The 16,761-nt window shown below is 28.0% G+C and overlaps 1 protein-coding gene across 6 annotated transcripts in view; it reads left to right on the top strand.

Moving 5' to 3' along the window:
* Positions 1-13,482, top strand: part of LOC129957224 (carcinine transporter-like) — a 41,409-nt gene extending 27,927 nt beyond the window's left edge. For all 6 annotated transcript variants that reach the window (XM_056069450.1, XM_056069453.1, XM_056069454.1 and 3 more), the window contains exons 8-11: positions 6,889-7,103; positions 9,087-9,268; positions 9,622-9,797; positions 13,252-13,482. In XM_056069450.1, coding sequence (XP_055925425.1) covers positions 6,889-7,103; positions 9,087-9,268; positions 9,622-9,797; positions 13,252-13,300 — 622 coding nt within the window. In that variant the 3' untranslated portion in view covers positions 13,301-13,482. The remainder of the gene's footprint in view (positions 1-6,888; positions 7,104-9,086; positions 9,269-9,621; positions 9,798-13,251) is intronic.
* Positions 13,483-16,761: the final 3,279 nt, after the last annotated feature.

Genomic DNA, 16,761 nt, shown 5'->3' with positions numbered 1-16,761 from the left:
ATTTAATAAAGAACATGTTTACGAGCTTAGTCCGGTCAAAATTAAATTTGAAATTATTAATAGAGCTTGTGTTCATCGCAAACAGTTTCCCGTATGTATAGCCTATGCTATAACTATACGCAAAAGTCAGGGCCTAAGTCTAAATAATTCACTGATGGATATTGGTTCTGAAGTATTCACATCCGGTCAAGCTTACGTGGCACTTTACAAGTCTGGATGGCTTACATCTAATTAATGTCGTCTTTGAAAGTATTAAAGGAATCCTCAATTTGTGAATACAACAGACTAAGAAGCATTTAGCGTCCAGACTTGTCAAAAATTGTGACATCAAAGATTACGAGAAAAACCCATAGAGACAGGGAGTGGGCTTTAAGAAAAAATGTAGCTGAAGCTCAAGAAGTATTCCTGGAAAATAAAAAGAGGAAGACTACATACAAAAATAAGAAAAGGACTATCTACAAAAAGAAATGAGATGCCATCAAAAACATAACTTGTAAAAAAAAACCAAGTCTCGCAACTCAGTTCTTCTATGATAAAAAGTTGAGAGATCCATGTAATACCAAGTCGGTCAATTTATTCAGTCCCTACTTAAGGGTCCTTCTGTCTTAAGTTATTACGTAATTAGCTAACCTAACAACATCTTATAGTGACCACATCAATATTAAAAATCTTTTATGGTTTAAATAAATAGATTGACTTGGCCATCACATGAAAACACAATGCATCTTTACATTAAATTAGATTACATTAACATATTATATTAAATTAAATTGTTTAGTGTGATTGCCAAGTCGATCTATTTATTTAAACCATAAAAGATTTTTAATATTGATATGGTCACTATAAGATGTTGTTAGGTTAGCTAATTACGTAATAATTTAAGACAGAAGGACCCTTAAGTAGGGACTGAATAAATTGACCAACTTGGTATTACATGGATCTCGCAACTTTTTACCATAGAAGAACTGAGTTGCCAGACTTGGTTTTTTTTTAAAAGTTATGTTTTTGATAGCATAATTAGTTTTCGAGATGATTAGTTTCTGAGACTTTGATGAGAACTAGTCAAAGAATATAAAATATTCACTGAAATTAAAATTAAAGTTGTACTTTTATGAAAAATGTTAATAAAATTAAACTGATTTTTAAACTCCCTAAATGCCAGAGTGGCTTTTTCTAATCAGTAGTTTAATTATATTAACATTATTCATAAAAGTACAACTTTAATTTTAATTTCAGGGAATCTTTCATATTCACTGAAATTAATTTCTAAAATATATAAAAGGTCCTACTTTTTTTCTTTTTTTTTTTTTTTTTTGTATAAATAGAAATTGATAGAATTAAATTTACGAAATTTTGAGGAATTATGTGTTGAATTATTAGCATGCTATTCCATATGTTATAGCAAAATAATAACCTAATTTCAAACTTTGCTGTTTGAAGCCAGTTTTATAGTTTAGGCTTCAGAATACGATTTTGTCTCATTTAGATTGAATTCCCAAATGATTTTTAGAATTTAATTAATTTGATTTAAATGAATAAGGTTTCTCAATCCCAAATCTGAACTTAGTTATCAGAAGAAATTTATTTTACTTTGATAAGAAATAAACTAGGAAGGGGGTGGATCTGAATTTTTTATCTTTAATAATGTTAGATATTTTTAATTAATAATATTACTAAAAATAACTGAATTCATATTTTAGATTTGCTTTTTTTTTTAAACCACAGTTGTGCAAATCGATTGTAATTCAAAATAGAAATGCAAATAAACTTATTTTATAGAATAATGTTGAATTTAATATATTAAATAAATTGCTTCATTAATTAATTAGCTGATATACTTTGTATTGCTTGAAACAAAATAACTTGTTTTAATTAATAAAAGATAACTATTTAATTCATTATCACTGAAACTTTTATTAAAAACTTTTTATATATATACTTTTGAATTAAAAAATATCATGTTTTTATATTTTTTGAGAGTTGATTGGTATAAAGCTATTTTCTTTTTTATATCATTATTATTTTTTTTACTTCTGTATATTTTTGTTTTGATGTCTGGAAGTAACTGTACATATATTATTTTAAGTCTCAAATTAATTCAGTTACCTTGTTTTTCGTTTTGCATCATGTTTCATTTCAATCAACACTCAAATTTGTCTTGCTAATTTATATGATGAACAAAATTACATACAATTATGCTTCCTTTTTTACCCCTTTACAATTGATTCAGTAAATACTTATTTAATTTTCTTCAGCATTTCAAATATTTTGAAAAAAAAAATTACTTTTAAAAGTGTTGATGCTGTTAATCCTAATTCATGAAACTTACTGCTAAACCTAATTGGGAATTTCCTGCTCAGAATAGGAATTTCGTCAAGGTCATCTTGACAATGGTATTTATTGTGTTGAAGCTAAACATGGCAAGACTTACTTTTCTTACAGAAAATTTCATTCTAAAACTCTAAATTTTAATAATCAAGTTCTATAAAATTTTTATTCCTACCAAAAAATTTTCATTGAAATGCATAAGAACAACTATATTTAAGTCTAATGTGTGTCAACAATCATTAAGAATTATAAAAACAGCAAACTAAATCCAATTTGCAATATTTTCCGACCCTCTTGGGAAAAAAGTCAAAATAATCCAGTTTAAAAATATATATATATAAATTTTTTTATGATGACATTAATTTATAAATTCATGTTTTAATTAGCATCGTTATACTATCCAAGTTTGTCCTATGCTACTAATATTTACTCTCTAATCCTACCAGATTAATGGATCAATAGTAAAGAAGTTGTAAACATAGCATTGTCTTAAAATATCTCCATATAGTGTTCATTGATGACAATTTTCTGGTTTTAAAAATCGTCATTCTTTTTATTTTGAGTTATGGAATTAAAATGGATGAATGGAGAATCTATTTCTCAAGAAAGTGCTGAAATTGCTCGTGGTGCTTTCAAACCTCTTCCCTTATGACATAATATGTAGAGTTAAGGTTTTAGCAAATAGAATTGCTGTTCTTGATAGCTGGTATTTGCAAGGAAGACATTAAATTTCATTATATAGTGGCTGTTCTTGATAAAAACGTCTTACGTTGCTTTCCTGATCTAATTAGATGCAAAACCAATGTGAATCATTTTACTCAGTTAAAAAAAAAATCACCTGGTTGCTCAACTTGCAGGCTATAAATCTGTCGATTTATGCAGTTTGTTTTCTGATATGTGGTTAAGTTATAAAAGAAATGCAAGAATTGTCTTTAGGTAGAATAAAGGAATCAGTCACAAGAACATTTTGCCAACAATGCTTTTCTCTAACAGACCAATAAATTTTATCGGCCAGCCTTAATAAACTTGAGTCTCGCATTTATAGTAGATAAAATTACAGGGGTGTCTTGGTTAGGGCCAAGTATAAATTCGATCCAAGTCATTTTACATATTTGACTAAATTAGAAGCTCAAATTGTAGGGTTAACCATTGCTATGAGAGAGTTAAGAAAAGAAAATTAACAAAAAACTCATAATAAATCTTGCCTTAGGCATCACACTTTTTTTCTTTCTTGAAATTGCTCATTTTCTTGGTATCATTCTAGATTTGATTTAAAAAAAAAAAGAAGTTCAAATGCATTCCACTTTGTAATTTTGTGGAACACAAATAAAACCTGTCAGTTGAAGCGATGGCATATACAAGCAGAAATTGCAGTCATTTATTTGTTCGGGATGTCAAAACTTTGCATTCGTATTTTCTCCATTAACTCTCTCTTCCTGAAATTATTTTAGTTCAGTTCACTTCAGAATACTGGAACGTTCAAGTTTCTCTTTCGAAGATAAGAAAAAAATCCTTTACCCATCCGCAAGCTGCAATAACAACTGTGTTATTAAGAATCAGTTATACAAAAGTTAGTTACTCCACTTAGCTGATAGCTATTAAACAAATGTATACTTGGACATCTTATGAAAGTTCATAGGAAACTTCCCTGCCCTACCCATCTGGGTAAGCATCTCTAACAAACAAAGCAAGCACCATGGGTATTCAAGTAATCACAACAAAAGGTGAAGAAAATTGGCAATAGTATCTAAGTGGCTTAGGTGCGTGCAATAGTCAAGGTTTGCGGCCTTTCCATATGGATTGAATTAATAATTCTGCAAAATGCAGTCTTTTGCCTGTAAAGCTTCTTCTAGTTCAACTATAGACATATTTGATATTAAGGTCATATTACTCAATTTAGGTTTAAGATGATTATTTAACTGGAACACTTGTCGCAGATGTGTCCTGCCCTGTCCTACTTGCAAATCTCCTGGGAAAGCTTGGCTTCCTTGTTGACATTAAAAATGTTAGGTTAGTTGATTTGGAGGGACATCAAACAACTGAAGATATCTATCTGATCTATTTATAGATATTCTGTTTTACCTGGAGACACAAGATGTTATCAACTCCTATCTATTTTCCCAAATTTAACTAATACATTTCTGAATCAGGCATAGCCTTCTTAAAAAAGGATTGCCAGTTTTTATGCATCAGTAGGAGTATTCCTGAGAGGCTGAAAGTTTTTAAAAATGAGTTCAAAAATCTAGTTGCTTAAGGTATCTGGTTTCTTTCGCTAAACCCTTGGGTCAGTCCTATTCATGTGATGTCCAAGTATAGGGACTAAGGAATTTGTGGTGACTATCACTATCTGAATGCTGTAATTGAAACTGAACCTTATCACACATTCATGATTTCACATCAGAATTGCATGGCAAAACAGTGCTTTTTAAATTAGCTTTAAAATGCATAGATTATCGGATTCCTGTCAAATTTGCAGACATTACTAAAACAGTTCGAGTTACTCCATATATGAATTTCTTTACTTGCCTTTTGGTTTTAAAAATGCTGGGCAGACTACTCAGAGAATTTTGGATGATGCATTGCAAGATCAAATTTGTTTTGTCTACTTAGATATATGGTTGATAACTTTGGTTGACTATATATTTCATTACACAGATTTAGAGAAGGACCTCCAAAGGTTAAATGAAAAAGGTTTAATCCTAAATATCAAGAAGTGTTCTTTTTAGAGATGAACTTCCCTTCCTTGGATGTAAAGTTTCTGAGAATGGTTATTTTAATTTTAAAAGAAAAGGTTTTTTCCTTTTGCCTGCCAAATCTTATCCCTTGAATTTGGGAGGGGGGGATTATGGTAGTGTGCTACACTTGATTGTATTAAGCTATTTACTTTTTCATGTCTTATCTATTATTTTTATTTGTGTCTATATTGTTTTTACAAATCTGGTAATAGTAGTAAATATATAATTTTAAATTCAGTTATCTCGCTTCTCCTTTTGCATGTTTCATTTTAATGGAAGCTTAAGTTTTCCTCATTTATGCGGTGAATAAAATTATATGGAGTCAGACTTTTTTTCATTTTTTACACCAAAAATGGCAAAAGTTAAAGTTATCAATGATTAAATTAGTTGTTGAAAATTGTGTGGTGTAATTTTTTCACTGCAAGGAAAGTAAGGATATATTTAGAATTACCTCTTTATAGAATCTACCCAAAAACTTTCTGCAGCTTTATTTTTTTTTTAATAAAGGTGCTTAAATCTTTATAAAAAAATAAGATAATAGCATAATAATACCCAAAAATTTATAATAATAACAACAGAAAATTTTTTAAAGAACAAAAAACTTTTTTTTTATTAAGTTTAGAAGAATAATATTGTATTTAATTCTTCCAAATCTAATGAAAACCTTTTGTGAGTGATAACTGAAAGAATATGTAGGAGAATATGTAGGCAGCCGTTTTTAAGCAGTGAATTTAAATATCTATCTTATGTTACAAGCATATATTTTAGTAAAGAAAATTTTAAAATAAAGAAGCCTCAAAATAATTTTTAATTTAAAGAAACATTTTCCAATATCAAAGTGGTAATATTATATCTATTTTTTCCATATTTTAATTATTTAATAAACAAATCTTGGGTATTGCCATTTATTTGTGTGTACAGTAGAAATATAGATACAATTTAAAAAAATTAACAAAGTGTCATGAATCTTTTGCTATAACCTTTCTTGTTCTTCATAATAAATTATAATTGAATGAATGTTATGAATTATCCTCAACCTGACTTAATATACAGGATAATTGTGAATGACTGGGCCTCTCCAAAATTTTAAATGGAAATTATGGTGAATGCAATATGGTTCCCAATATGTCTTGGCCCATTCATCCACCCTTTACACAAAAGTATGCTATTATTGGAGTGAGAGTAACTTGACCTCACATTATTATTGTACCTTCCAAGGAAATGAAGATTCTTATTTAAATGGCAACTTCTTGTCTTCATATTTGAGGTTCCATCCTTTGGGATTCACATTTGTAAGAAAAGTTTGAAGAAAATCTGTTGAGACATTTTGATTTCTATAGAATATTAAAAAAAAAAAAAAAAAAAAAAGACTGTTTCATTTATATGGATTGTTGAAAATTATTTTGTGCAAAGAAGTGATGCAATTGCATTGTTTAATCAAACCACCTTTGAATTACTAAAATTATACCTATGCAATTTTAGAAAAATTTATAGAGTAAAAATAGATCATTTAAATGTGAATGTAGAGGGGGAAAAAACCAATTAGCTACTTAGATGGCCAAAATTTACTTAAACCCAAACAAATATTATAAAACCTACTGAAGAATAAAGTATTCAATATAGAGGTTTAACTATAATTTGGCATAACAAATAGGACTCAATATATTTTTAATATGCACACAGACTAAATTTTTTTTAAAAAAAATCAAAAAGTCATAATTATGCTTCTTTAAATGCAATTATTCATTAACTTAACTTTATTATATTTTTTATTCTTATTATTTGAATTATCAAAATCTTAGATTGGATTTGCACTCTGTTCTAGGTTTGTTGTCTATTGTTGCTATCACACTAATACCCAGAATGCCTCTAACTTGGGAACAAATGTTTATGATTCATTTACATATAGTTCTTTGGTTGAAATCCCTGCATTGTTTGTTATTCTGTTTGGTATTGACTGGCTGGGTCGAAGGTGGCCAGTTGCCTTTTCTTCCTTAGCTGCGGGAATCGCAGGACTCATCATTTTAATCATACCCAGAGGTATGCAAGACTATACATTTTTATTCTTTATATGTTTGGCAATCTACTTATTCAATTTCTTTTGCAATATGTGTTTTATCTTTTTATAATTGTTCAACGGTGTTTTAATATTTATAATATAGTAACTGATGTGATTATTAATAATGTTTATATATTTTAAATATATTTGTAATTTTTATAAATATCAATAATGTTTGTATATTTAACTCTATATATATTTCTTCTGTTTTTTTGAAAATAATTTGTTTATGTGGTCTTTCAATTTGTTGTTTTATCTATGTGTATTTTTTTTTCTTAATATTTTTATTGTAATTGCTCTTTGTTTAGAATATTGAATCTTGTATTCAATCATTTTTATTTCTAATTTGGAATTCATTATTCTCCAAAATTATTGAAGGCATGTGTATTTTTTTTTAATTGAGTATATACATAAGCACATTTAGAATAAATGTCAAATTTTTTTATTGGTCATTATTATATTACACTTTTAGCTGTGGGAGACTTAGCTTGAGTTGCTAATAATGAGGCATAAGAGATGCGCGATGATAGAACCTGGGACCTCGTGGTTCGCAATCCAGTAACATGACCATAATACCAAAACAATTGTTCAGATAGCAGAGCTGTTAACTGGCTTACATGCTATTCACCACAGACTCTCTCCAGTGAGTCGCACGACTGTTGAGTGGTGAAGTATTTTTTAGCTGTTGTCTAATGGGCCTGTACCCAGTTGAGTAGAGAGTGTATGTGTGGGTGAGTGGTTGCCGATGCTGCTGCTGCATCAAGTGAGTTTGACGACTTTGGGTTGCCGCGGTCTTTTTGTGTTGCTGCGTCAAGTGAGTCTGACGACTTTGGTTGCGGATAGATGGCGCCACAACAGCTGTAAGAAGGTTGAAGGCTCATTGTTCGAGGTCACCAATTATCGATATGAAATGCTTGAGGATAGAACCTGAGACCTTGTGGTTTGCAGTCCATTAACTAAACCATTATGCAAAAGCAATTACTGATGCAGCACAGTTGTTAACTGGCTTATATGCTATTCACCACAATAATAAGATAAAAAAATTTGTGATTCTTGTTTGTGTATAAAATTATATTGATTGCAGAATTAATATCTTTCAAACCTGACTTTAGTAATGGAATCATTTGGTGAGTACTTTACATAAATTGAACATTTTATTGAAATTGGGCCTGAATCATATATTTGATGCAATGTTTATCAATTAATTTAATAATACTATTAGTTAACCTAAAAAAATAAAATTCTTAATATAAAGTAAGTTTGAAAACTACTGTTAAAAAGTTTTAGTTGCAGATAATTGAAACTATTGTTTTAATGCAGGGAAGAAAAAAAAATCCTTTTTTTTTTTTTTTTTTTTTTGTAAAAGATTTTTTATTTTTTTGTGTCTGTGTGATACGAATAATAATATAGAAAAAATATTGAAGGCTTTTATGAATGGCATTTCTTTTAATATTTTAATATAATTAAAAAAAGAGTATTAATAGTAAGAGAAATAGTGCTATCAAAAAATACATCAGGAAAAGCAATCTGTAAATTTTTCTTTGGGAAATCTTTCTGAATCAAATATATTCAGACATACATTTAAAATGAACTATTTCTCTATATTAGTTAATAGTTAGTGCATTAGTTATCAATCTGATGATCACCTCTCAGATTCAATTTTATTATATTATAATTATTTTATACATGTCTGGTAGTTATTAGCTCATATTTAAATTGTTTGCCAATATTCATGCAAGCATTCTATCAATTTCACTTTATTTAATTCAGTAAAATTCAGAAATTTGTATGCTTTTCATAGATTAATTTATTTTTTTCTCTTTTGCATTAGAAAATAGTGTACTTAATAATAATCTTCAATCTATTTCAATATGTCGATCTTTTTGGATTTCATTTTATTATGTAAATAAGAAATTCCATTCTTTTAATGCATTAAGTATATTTATTTCTTCAAACACAAACAGATGCAATCAAAGCCCACCTTGGATTGGCTCTCATTCAGCGAGTCACCATCACTATTGTGTACAATGTGATAATGCAGTATTCTGCTGAGCTCCTGCCCACCGTGCTGCGTGGGCGTGGTCTAGCCTTTCTGAGACTGATGGGAACACTTGGTTTGTATCTCAGCCCATCGATTGTCTATCTAGTAAGTTTTTTACTGTCTTCTTTGTTCAGTTTAACTACATTAATGTTTTAATTTTCATTATTTTATGCAAAATTTTTAAATTTTGAAAACATTTACATTTTATCAATATTAAAACTAAATAGCAATGTCATTCACCAATACAGAGCCCTTAGTAGCGTCATTCTTAGCAGTTGTGATTCCTAATTCTGTTGTAGAAATGCCTTGTTTCTTTATGCATAATCTATTCTTTAAATTTCTTTCAAGAATTTAGAATCACCATGCACTTCTGATATTTTTTTAACATCATTAAATCAAATTTCTTTTAGGATTTAATTATTTACAATTTAACTGTGCATTTTTTTATTTCTTTTTAGTCAATGACATTGCCTGGTTTACCCTTGGTGGTATCAGGAATCTTGATGCTACTTGTGTCTGCCTTTACATTATCCCTCCCAGAGACTCTGCACAAACATTTGCCTCATAGCATAGAAGAAGGAGAGATGTTTGGGAAGAACCAAAATTTACTGGATTGTCCCTGCATGAACAAAAGGTGTGTAATAAACCTATATTTGTGTGAGCTAATGCTACTTTGAACAAATTACCTGACGAAATTTCACTTCATCAGAACATATAGAAGAAAAAACATATGAAATGTATCAGGTTAGCTAAATGTTCCTAAACAATAATTTATAGAATTTTCATTCCAGCTGGTAAGGGTAATAACAGTAATTTCAACTTATAAGCTGACAATTTGTTAAGTATAGACAAGGGTGCCACATCACCGGGAGAACAGGGAATTTAAACATTGTCTTAAAAAAACTGGGAAAAAACAGGGAAATTTGAAAATTTCAATAAAAATCAGGGAATTTTAAGTTTTTTCGTTACTTTTTTCCCATCTAAAAAAAAAAAAAAGCCGATCAATAAAGACTGCAAGAATAATCATATTGTAGTCATAGCTCCCAGAAGCTAAACAATACCATTCCCGATTATATAGTGCAGAAACTTATTCCTTTTCTCCTACCCCCTTTTTCCCCTTTATATAGATTATACTAGTTTCTATTTAAGAGACAATTGTTCTTTTTCCATGATATTCTCGAATAGCATGCGCGAGACTTTTGCAACTGAATGAAAGAATAGAATACATTTCTCTAGTGGGATTGAGCAGCATTCTATCTGCGGAAGTAATGAGGTTGTGTTTAGTCTACCATACTTGAATTTATTGAGTGGTTTCTTTATTATTTGAGAAACTGTAAGCTTTATCCAAAGTAAACTAGAGAATATTTTTAAATCAATGAGCCGCTCAAAATCAGTATGTAATACGATCTGGACAGATAAAAAAATCAATTCCACAAAATCAAATTGTCATGTACTGCCCAATTAAAATAGAAAAACAGGCACTTATTAATACAGGTACAAAAGAGGAAAACCTACAAGACTGCATGCCAGTTCAAAAAAGTCATCACTAAAGCTGGACTTATTATCTAAAAGGAATGACACGTCAGATTTAATGCCCGAAAATAAACCAATTTCGAATTTTTTAGCTCAAGAATAATCATTTAGGGATGAATTTTATGGGCATTAAAACTTGTTGTGTCACATTCGTTCTTTAATTTATTCAATGATATATCGGAAATATTTTCACATATGCTTAGTGAAAGTAAAAAAGTTGAAAAATGTAGGTTAGGCCATGTAGAAATTTTATACCTTATTTGTTACAGATTAGGTCCATTAGCTCCATAAAACTGATGGCTGAAAAATCTGCAGAAATTGATACCAAAATACTTGAATTGGCAAAAATGAAAAAATAATCTTGCTTTATAATGTTTTTGTTAAGTAATCATCATACAATTTGTATCATAAGAAAACTATTTGTGCTTTATTTCCCCCGAATCCTTAATTTTGTGTGACTGAAAGAGCATGAGAGGTAATATATCCCTCCCCCTTAATGTCTAAATTTTGTGTTGCTAAATTCCAAATAATAAATTTTTTAAAAAATTCTGTTTATAAAAGCATTCTTTTAATATTCTGTTATTTTGAATAATGTTAAATTGTTGCTTTCTTTCCTTGTTTTCACTCCTTAAAATCATATCCCATTATAATTAACAAATGTGTGCTATTCTCACATTTACTTGTATCTTAAATATAGGTACAGGGAAATTTTTTTTCCAGATTTGAGTAGCAACCCTAATAGAATATTGTAAGATCATAGTAAGTTTAAATAATATAGAATTTATAATTATATGGGTTATGATTTAAATAGATTATGATCTGATTAAAAAGATATGAAATGTATATATCATAATTTAAATTAGCAGCTGGATATTCAGATAAAATATTTTAAATTCGCACAAATGATTCAACAATATTCATGTTAAGAATATTAGTGTCGCAAATAAGTTTTTATTCAAATTTTACTCATTCTATTTAAAAATAAAGTGATTTCTGTTGTTACTTCATCAATATATTTTTTTATATTTTAAGAAAAGTTTTGTTTCTGCAATGAAATAAAATCAGAAATATTTTAAATGAACTTAATTCTTCTTCCCAATATTTATTTGATACCAGCCATTAACCAGCTGATTTGTTGGAAATATTAGCTATATTTTATTTCAATAAAATCCCTTATACATAATTTAATATACATTATTCTCTTCTCTAAAATATTTTTACACATTAATGTGATAAACATTAAAGCAATGTTATTTTTAAAGACATATACCAGTTTTGTTGATTGCATAAATGAATATTCCTTATGAGTCTCATGACATCATTGTCATTTAAATTGTAGATGTATATGATAATTTGTCATTCATATTACATATTGCTTTTTACAGTACTGTAACTTCACCTTTTCTTTCTTTATGTGAATCATGCACATAATAGATTCTTTCTTCTTTACTTTTCTGCAATAGAAGAAAATCACACACTTGAATATTTAATGAAGCAATGAAAATTATTTGAATTTCTCTGCAACAATAAAATGTATTATTGAAAGATTTTCGTGTAATTTTTTTACAGAATGTTGATGACAAAATTATTATTATTAACAAGGCAATTTTAAAAATATACTTTTTATTTCATTCAAATTACAAATAAATAATAAAAGAAAAAAAACATTAAAAGCTGGGCAATTTTAACATCTAAAAAATATTTGTACCCAATTTAGTTGTTTCAGTCTGGTCTTCAAACTGCTAACACATACTTGGTTTTATCTTTATTATTAATAATCGTTTAAATGCTAAATTTAACTTTACAGTGAACTATTAAAAATGAAATACTTTAACTTCTATATCCATATTATTTATATTCAATCTAACCAAATTCTGCACTTGAAAGGGGGGGGGATGCATTTTGACTACTTGGAGAGCAAAAAATTTCATGACCCCATATGTCAAAAAGATTTTGCCTTTCACTTACAGCTGAAAAATAGATAATGAAGTGTTAATTATTATTTCTTTATTAAATAAAAAGGGAGAAATAAATTTCAGTTAATTTTTTCCCAACTCAACGAAATTACCTAAATTATTTCTGCTTATAAATGTTAGAAAATGGAGAAAGTCAGAGTAATATCTGTATGAGAGATTTTACGACCACAATGTAGTTTATATGACATGAATTCTAATCATTATATGTTTATGTCAATTGCTTTAATTTAGAAAATACATCAGAAAATTATTTATTTTCTATAAATGTTCTTAATAAAATAACGATTCATTAATGTTTCCTTTTTCCTAAGATTCTTTTCATTAAGGCACTATTAGATTCTTCTCTTATTTTGCTGTACATTCGAAATAATCGCTCCTTTCTCCAAATGATACATTTTTATCTAATTGCAATGAGTTTTATAAAAGAGGTGTTATGCTTTTTAAAGAAAATGTATCTATATATCAACTGCTTAGAAATTAATGTTAAGATTTTTTGATCATTTCAAGGGTTTAAATTATGAAATTATAATATCAATATGTATTAGAAGGTAATTTATATAGAATCGTTCTCTTTTACAGCTCAATGGAGAGTGATGAAGATCCAGATTCTCCTACTGAAAAAGCTTAATCATTTATCAGTTCTCCATGTTTACTGAATTTATGTCTACTTATCATCTTTCAATTTATTTATTTGAAGCTGCACTTTTTATAGAATTTTTACCGTTTTACATAGCATTTATTCTCTAGTCTCATTCAAATTCTATTGCTTGTTGACTTGTTACTAATATAATAAAATTATTATTGAATGAATATATTTCAATATCATTTCCTTTTTATTAATAATTATTTTATATTATCTCAATACATTACTACCTTGATTATCAAAAAATAGCATATAGGAAATTGTTTAGAAGATCCCTGATGATAAAATTTCGTACACAAAATTAATTTGACAGTGCAAAATTCTAATAATTTTTTAGTGAATATCTATATCTATATAGATGTGTTAGGATTTCAATATATTCTTAAAATTATTTGCTAATCATTTGAATCTCAATTTTACTTTAACTCCCAAGTTCATTACCCAGTCTTCACATGCTGACACAACACACTTCATATTCAGTTTCCACACCCCTTTTCATTCCCATATGGAGTGTATGCCCACTGATTTTAAAAAATAACTTTTAAAGGGCATTTAAAAATTGAAAGTTTGATTTCAACATCATGAAGAAAATAATTAACAAATTAATTGCTATGATTTATGCCTGAGATTTGGATCATCCGATTCCTTCTTTTCAGTGTTTTAATTATAATAGAGGAGAATTTCAAATAAATAGTAGGAAATAATTAATTAATGAAATAACAAGTATGTACCATAGGCAAGTTGTGTTATATATTCAGGCATTCAAATATGTTTAAACATATTTTATATATTTTTGCAAAGAAATAACTAGTTCTTATTCTGAATTCTTACGGTGTTTGATTGTTACTATAGCGATGTCAGAAGTGTATTTTATACAATGTATTATTTTAAAATTAAAATGTGTGTTTTTAATGATGATTGATAAATTCCTTTAATTCAATAACTGAAATTGAAAACGCCACTTGTCAGTAATTCTTTTATGAGTATGTGCATATACATCTATGTAGGGATTCAAAAGTACCTCAATTTTTTCCATCAAATATTGGCTCATAAAGGAATAAAAATAATTTTTGCTGTTCATTTGTTAAATTAATATGTCCATATACATTTCTTGATAGTACTGTTCGAAAGGCTGAAACCAATCTTTTCAAAATTCAGGCACAGTTTAAATAAATTGGATTGTTAGTTTAAGAAAGTACAGAACTAGCTGGTACAGCTTATAAATTTGAAGCCATCATGATTTATGCATTTTTGAAAATTGTTGATATATTTTTAGATAGAAGAAAATATACTAAAACCCACTCATAATAAATATATTAAAAGAAATTCTTTTGAAACCTACAGTAACCAGTTTCAGTATTTTGCAGTAACCAAACTGCAGTGTTTTTATTCCTCGGAGAAACTACTTATAGATTCTAAGTCAATATAGAGTATTTATATTTTTATTTATTCAAAGTAATGTTACCATACAACTAGAAACATATTAAACAGCTTGAATAAAAAAACTATATAATATTATTCAATATTTGAATTCTGTAATGCTTCAATGATTTTTTTTTCTTTCTTGAAAATGACAGTTTTTTCAAAATCATTAAAAAAATTTCAAAACGCTGAGGATTTGATGGTTTAGTTATTGTAAATAACTGCTTTAATACATATTTTACTTCAGAAAAAAAGAACAATTACATGCTATCAGTTTTCAATTAAAAATTTAAGGAACTTTAAAAAATGTTCTATTAATTTTTTTATAATTTAAAAGCATTAAATCGATAAATACTTATGTAAAATAATAATTGGAGAAAGCCTGAAGATCTCAAACAGCATTTCATGAAATTTATAGTAAATTTTATAAAGATTTAAGTTTTTCATTGATTGCATCTTAAAACTTTATGCACACGTGCATAAAAACTACCATGAAGAGTAGAAGATGCGAATATCAATTAGTTCTACAGTGTCAGTAAATGGAAGCATATTGTGTAGCTGTACCATTCATAAGGCTCATAACTTCAATAAATTTAATACTTGAATCCATTCAGTGTATTTACTTTCCGAGATAAGAATTGATACACAGTGAGATAAGAATTTTTTAACAAGCTGCCAGTAAACTTTAACTTGTTAACTTTTGCTAAAAAATATTTAAATAATTCATTTAAGTGATTCACAAAATAATATTGAAACATAACCAGTGAATACTCTACAAGTATGTAATCGTGTAGAAAAGCAACTACAAACTGAACTTGGTTATACTTGAATGGACAAAATTATAACTACAGAGATAAGATTTCTCTTCATCTAAAAATGCAAAAGGAGGTGACAGATGAGTCAAGTCAATGAAATGGATAGATTTTCACAATACTATCAGTATTCCCATAAACTGAGATAAAAGCTTTTCCAAAGACTTCTGTAATTCATTGAAAAACCATTCAGCAATGAAAGAACAGTTACCACAAATAAAATAGTCATAAAATTACTCTAGATCTGTTTGATGATATAACATGTTAAAATTGCTTTTTTTATTCAGAAAGAAAAAAATAAGCATTTTTAAGGCTCTTGTATACACTATTAAAAACCAACAGTTTTTAAAGGCCCCTGAATACACTACACACCTTGTAACCAGTAAATGTTTTAAAACTTCTCAGTCTCCCTATCCAAGTGACTCAGACATAATGATCAAGTGATTTTTTTAAAAAAATTTTGTGGTAAAGACAAAAAAAAAAAAAAAAAAAAAAAACACCTTCCGAGATTTTTCAGATGATGGCTGAAATCTATAGAAAGTAAATAAAAAATAGTATGTACATATGAAAGGCAGATATGCTTTTGTCTGCATAAGTTTTTTTTTTTTTTTCAAGGCAGAGTGAAACTGATGTAGATGCTTATAATGAATTTACAATGCAGGTTCAAACTATAAATTTGAAATCTGAATAAAAAAATTTTCATTATTAGAAACATATACCTGAATGAAAAACTACATATTTCACTGTATGACAATAGGCCTTAAAATCAATCACTAGTAAATAAAAATTATATTGCCAAAAATCCTGTTACCTTTCATGCTATACAGTAAGTGCATTCCATCTTGCAACAGGCAATTATTACTCTATTTTCAAGTTAAAAATGAAATTCACATGAAAAAGTTTTCTGAATTCAGAAGCTATTAAAAAATAAGTTATGTGATGATGCTTTCCAGTATTGTGGAAGAATTTTCGAAACCTGAATGTTAAAGCAAATGTGAGTGTAAGAGAGTACTTTGGAGGTAATGCAATTTAAATTTGAAGAACTTCAATACATTTTCAATTCCCGGAAATTTTTGTGTACAGGAGAATAATTATCACTGGCTAATGCTTAATGAAATTAAAAGTTATAATGTCAATTATCTAACACTTTGTGACTTCAATCAAAGGTAATGTTAAATAACTAATACTCCCACAATTGACCTAGTTCCAAAA

The sequence above is a fragment of the Argiope bruennichi genome, chromosome 11, assembly GCF_947563725.1.
Source record: "Argiope bruennichi chromosome 11, qqArgBrue1.1, whole genome shotgun sequence".
Taxonomy (NCBI): domain Eukaryota; kingdom Metazoa; phylum Arthropoda; class Arachnida; order Araneae; family Araneidae; genus Argiope; species Argiope bruennichi.
Note: the sequence above shows the minus strand (reverse complement) of the source record. Positions and strands in the feature narration are given on the sequence as shown.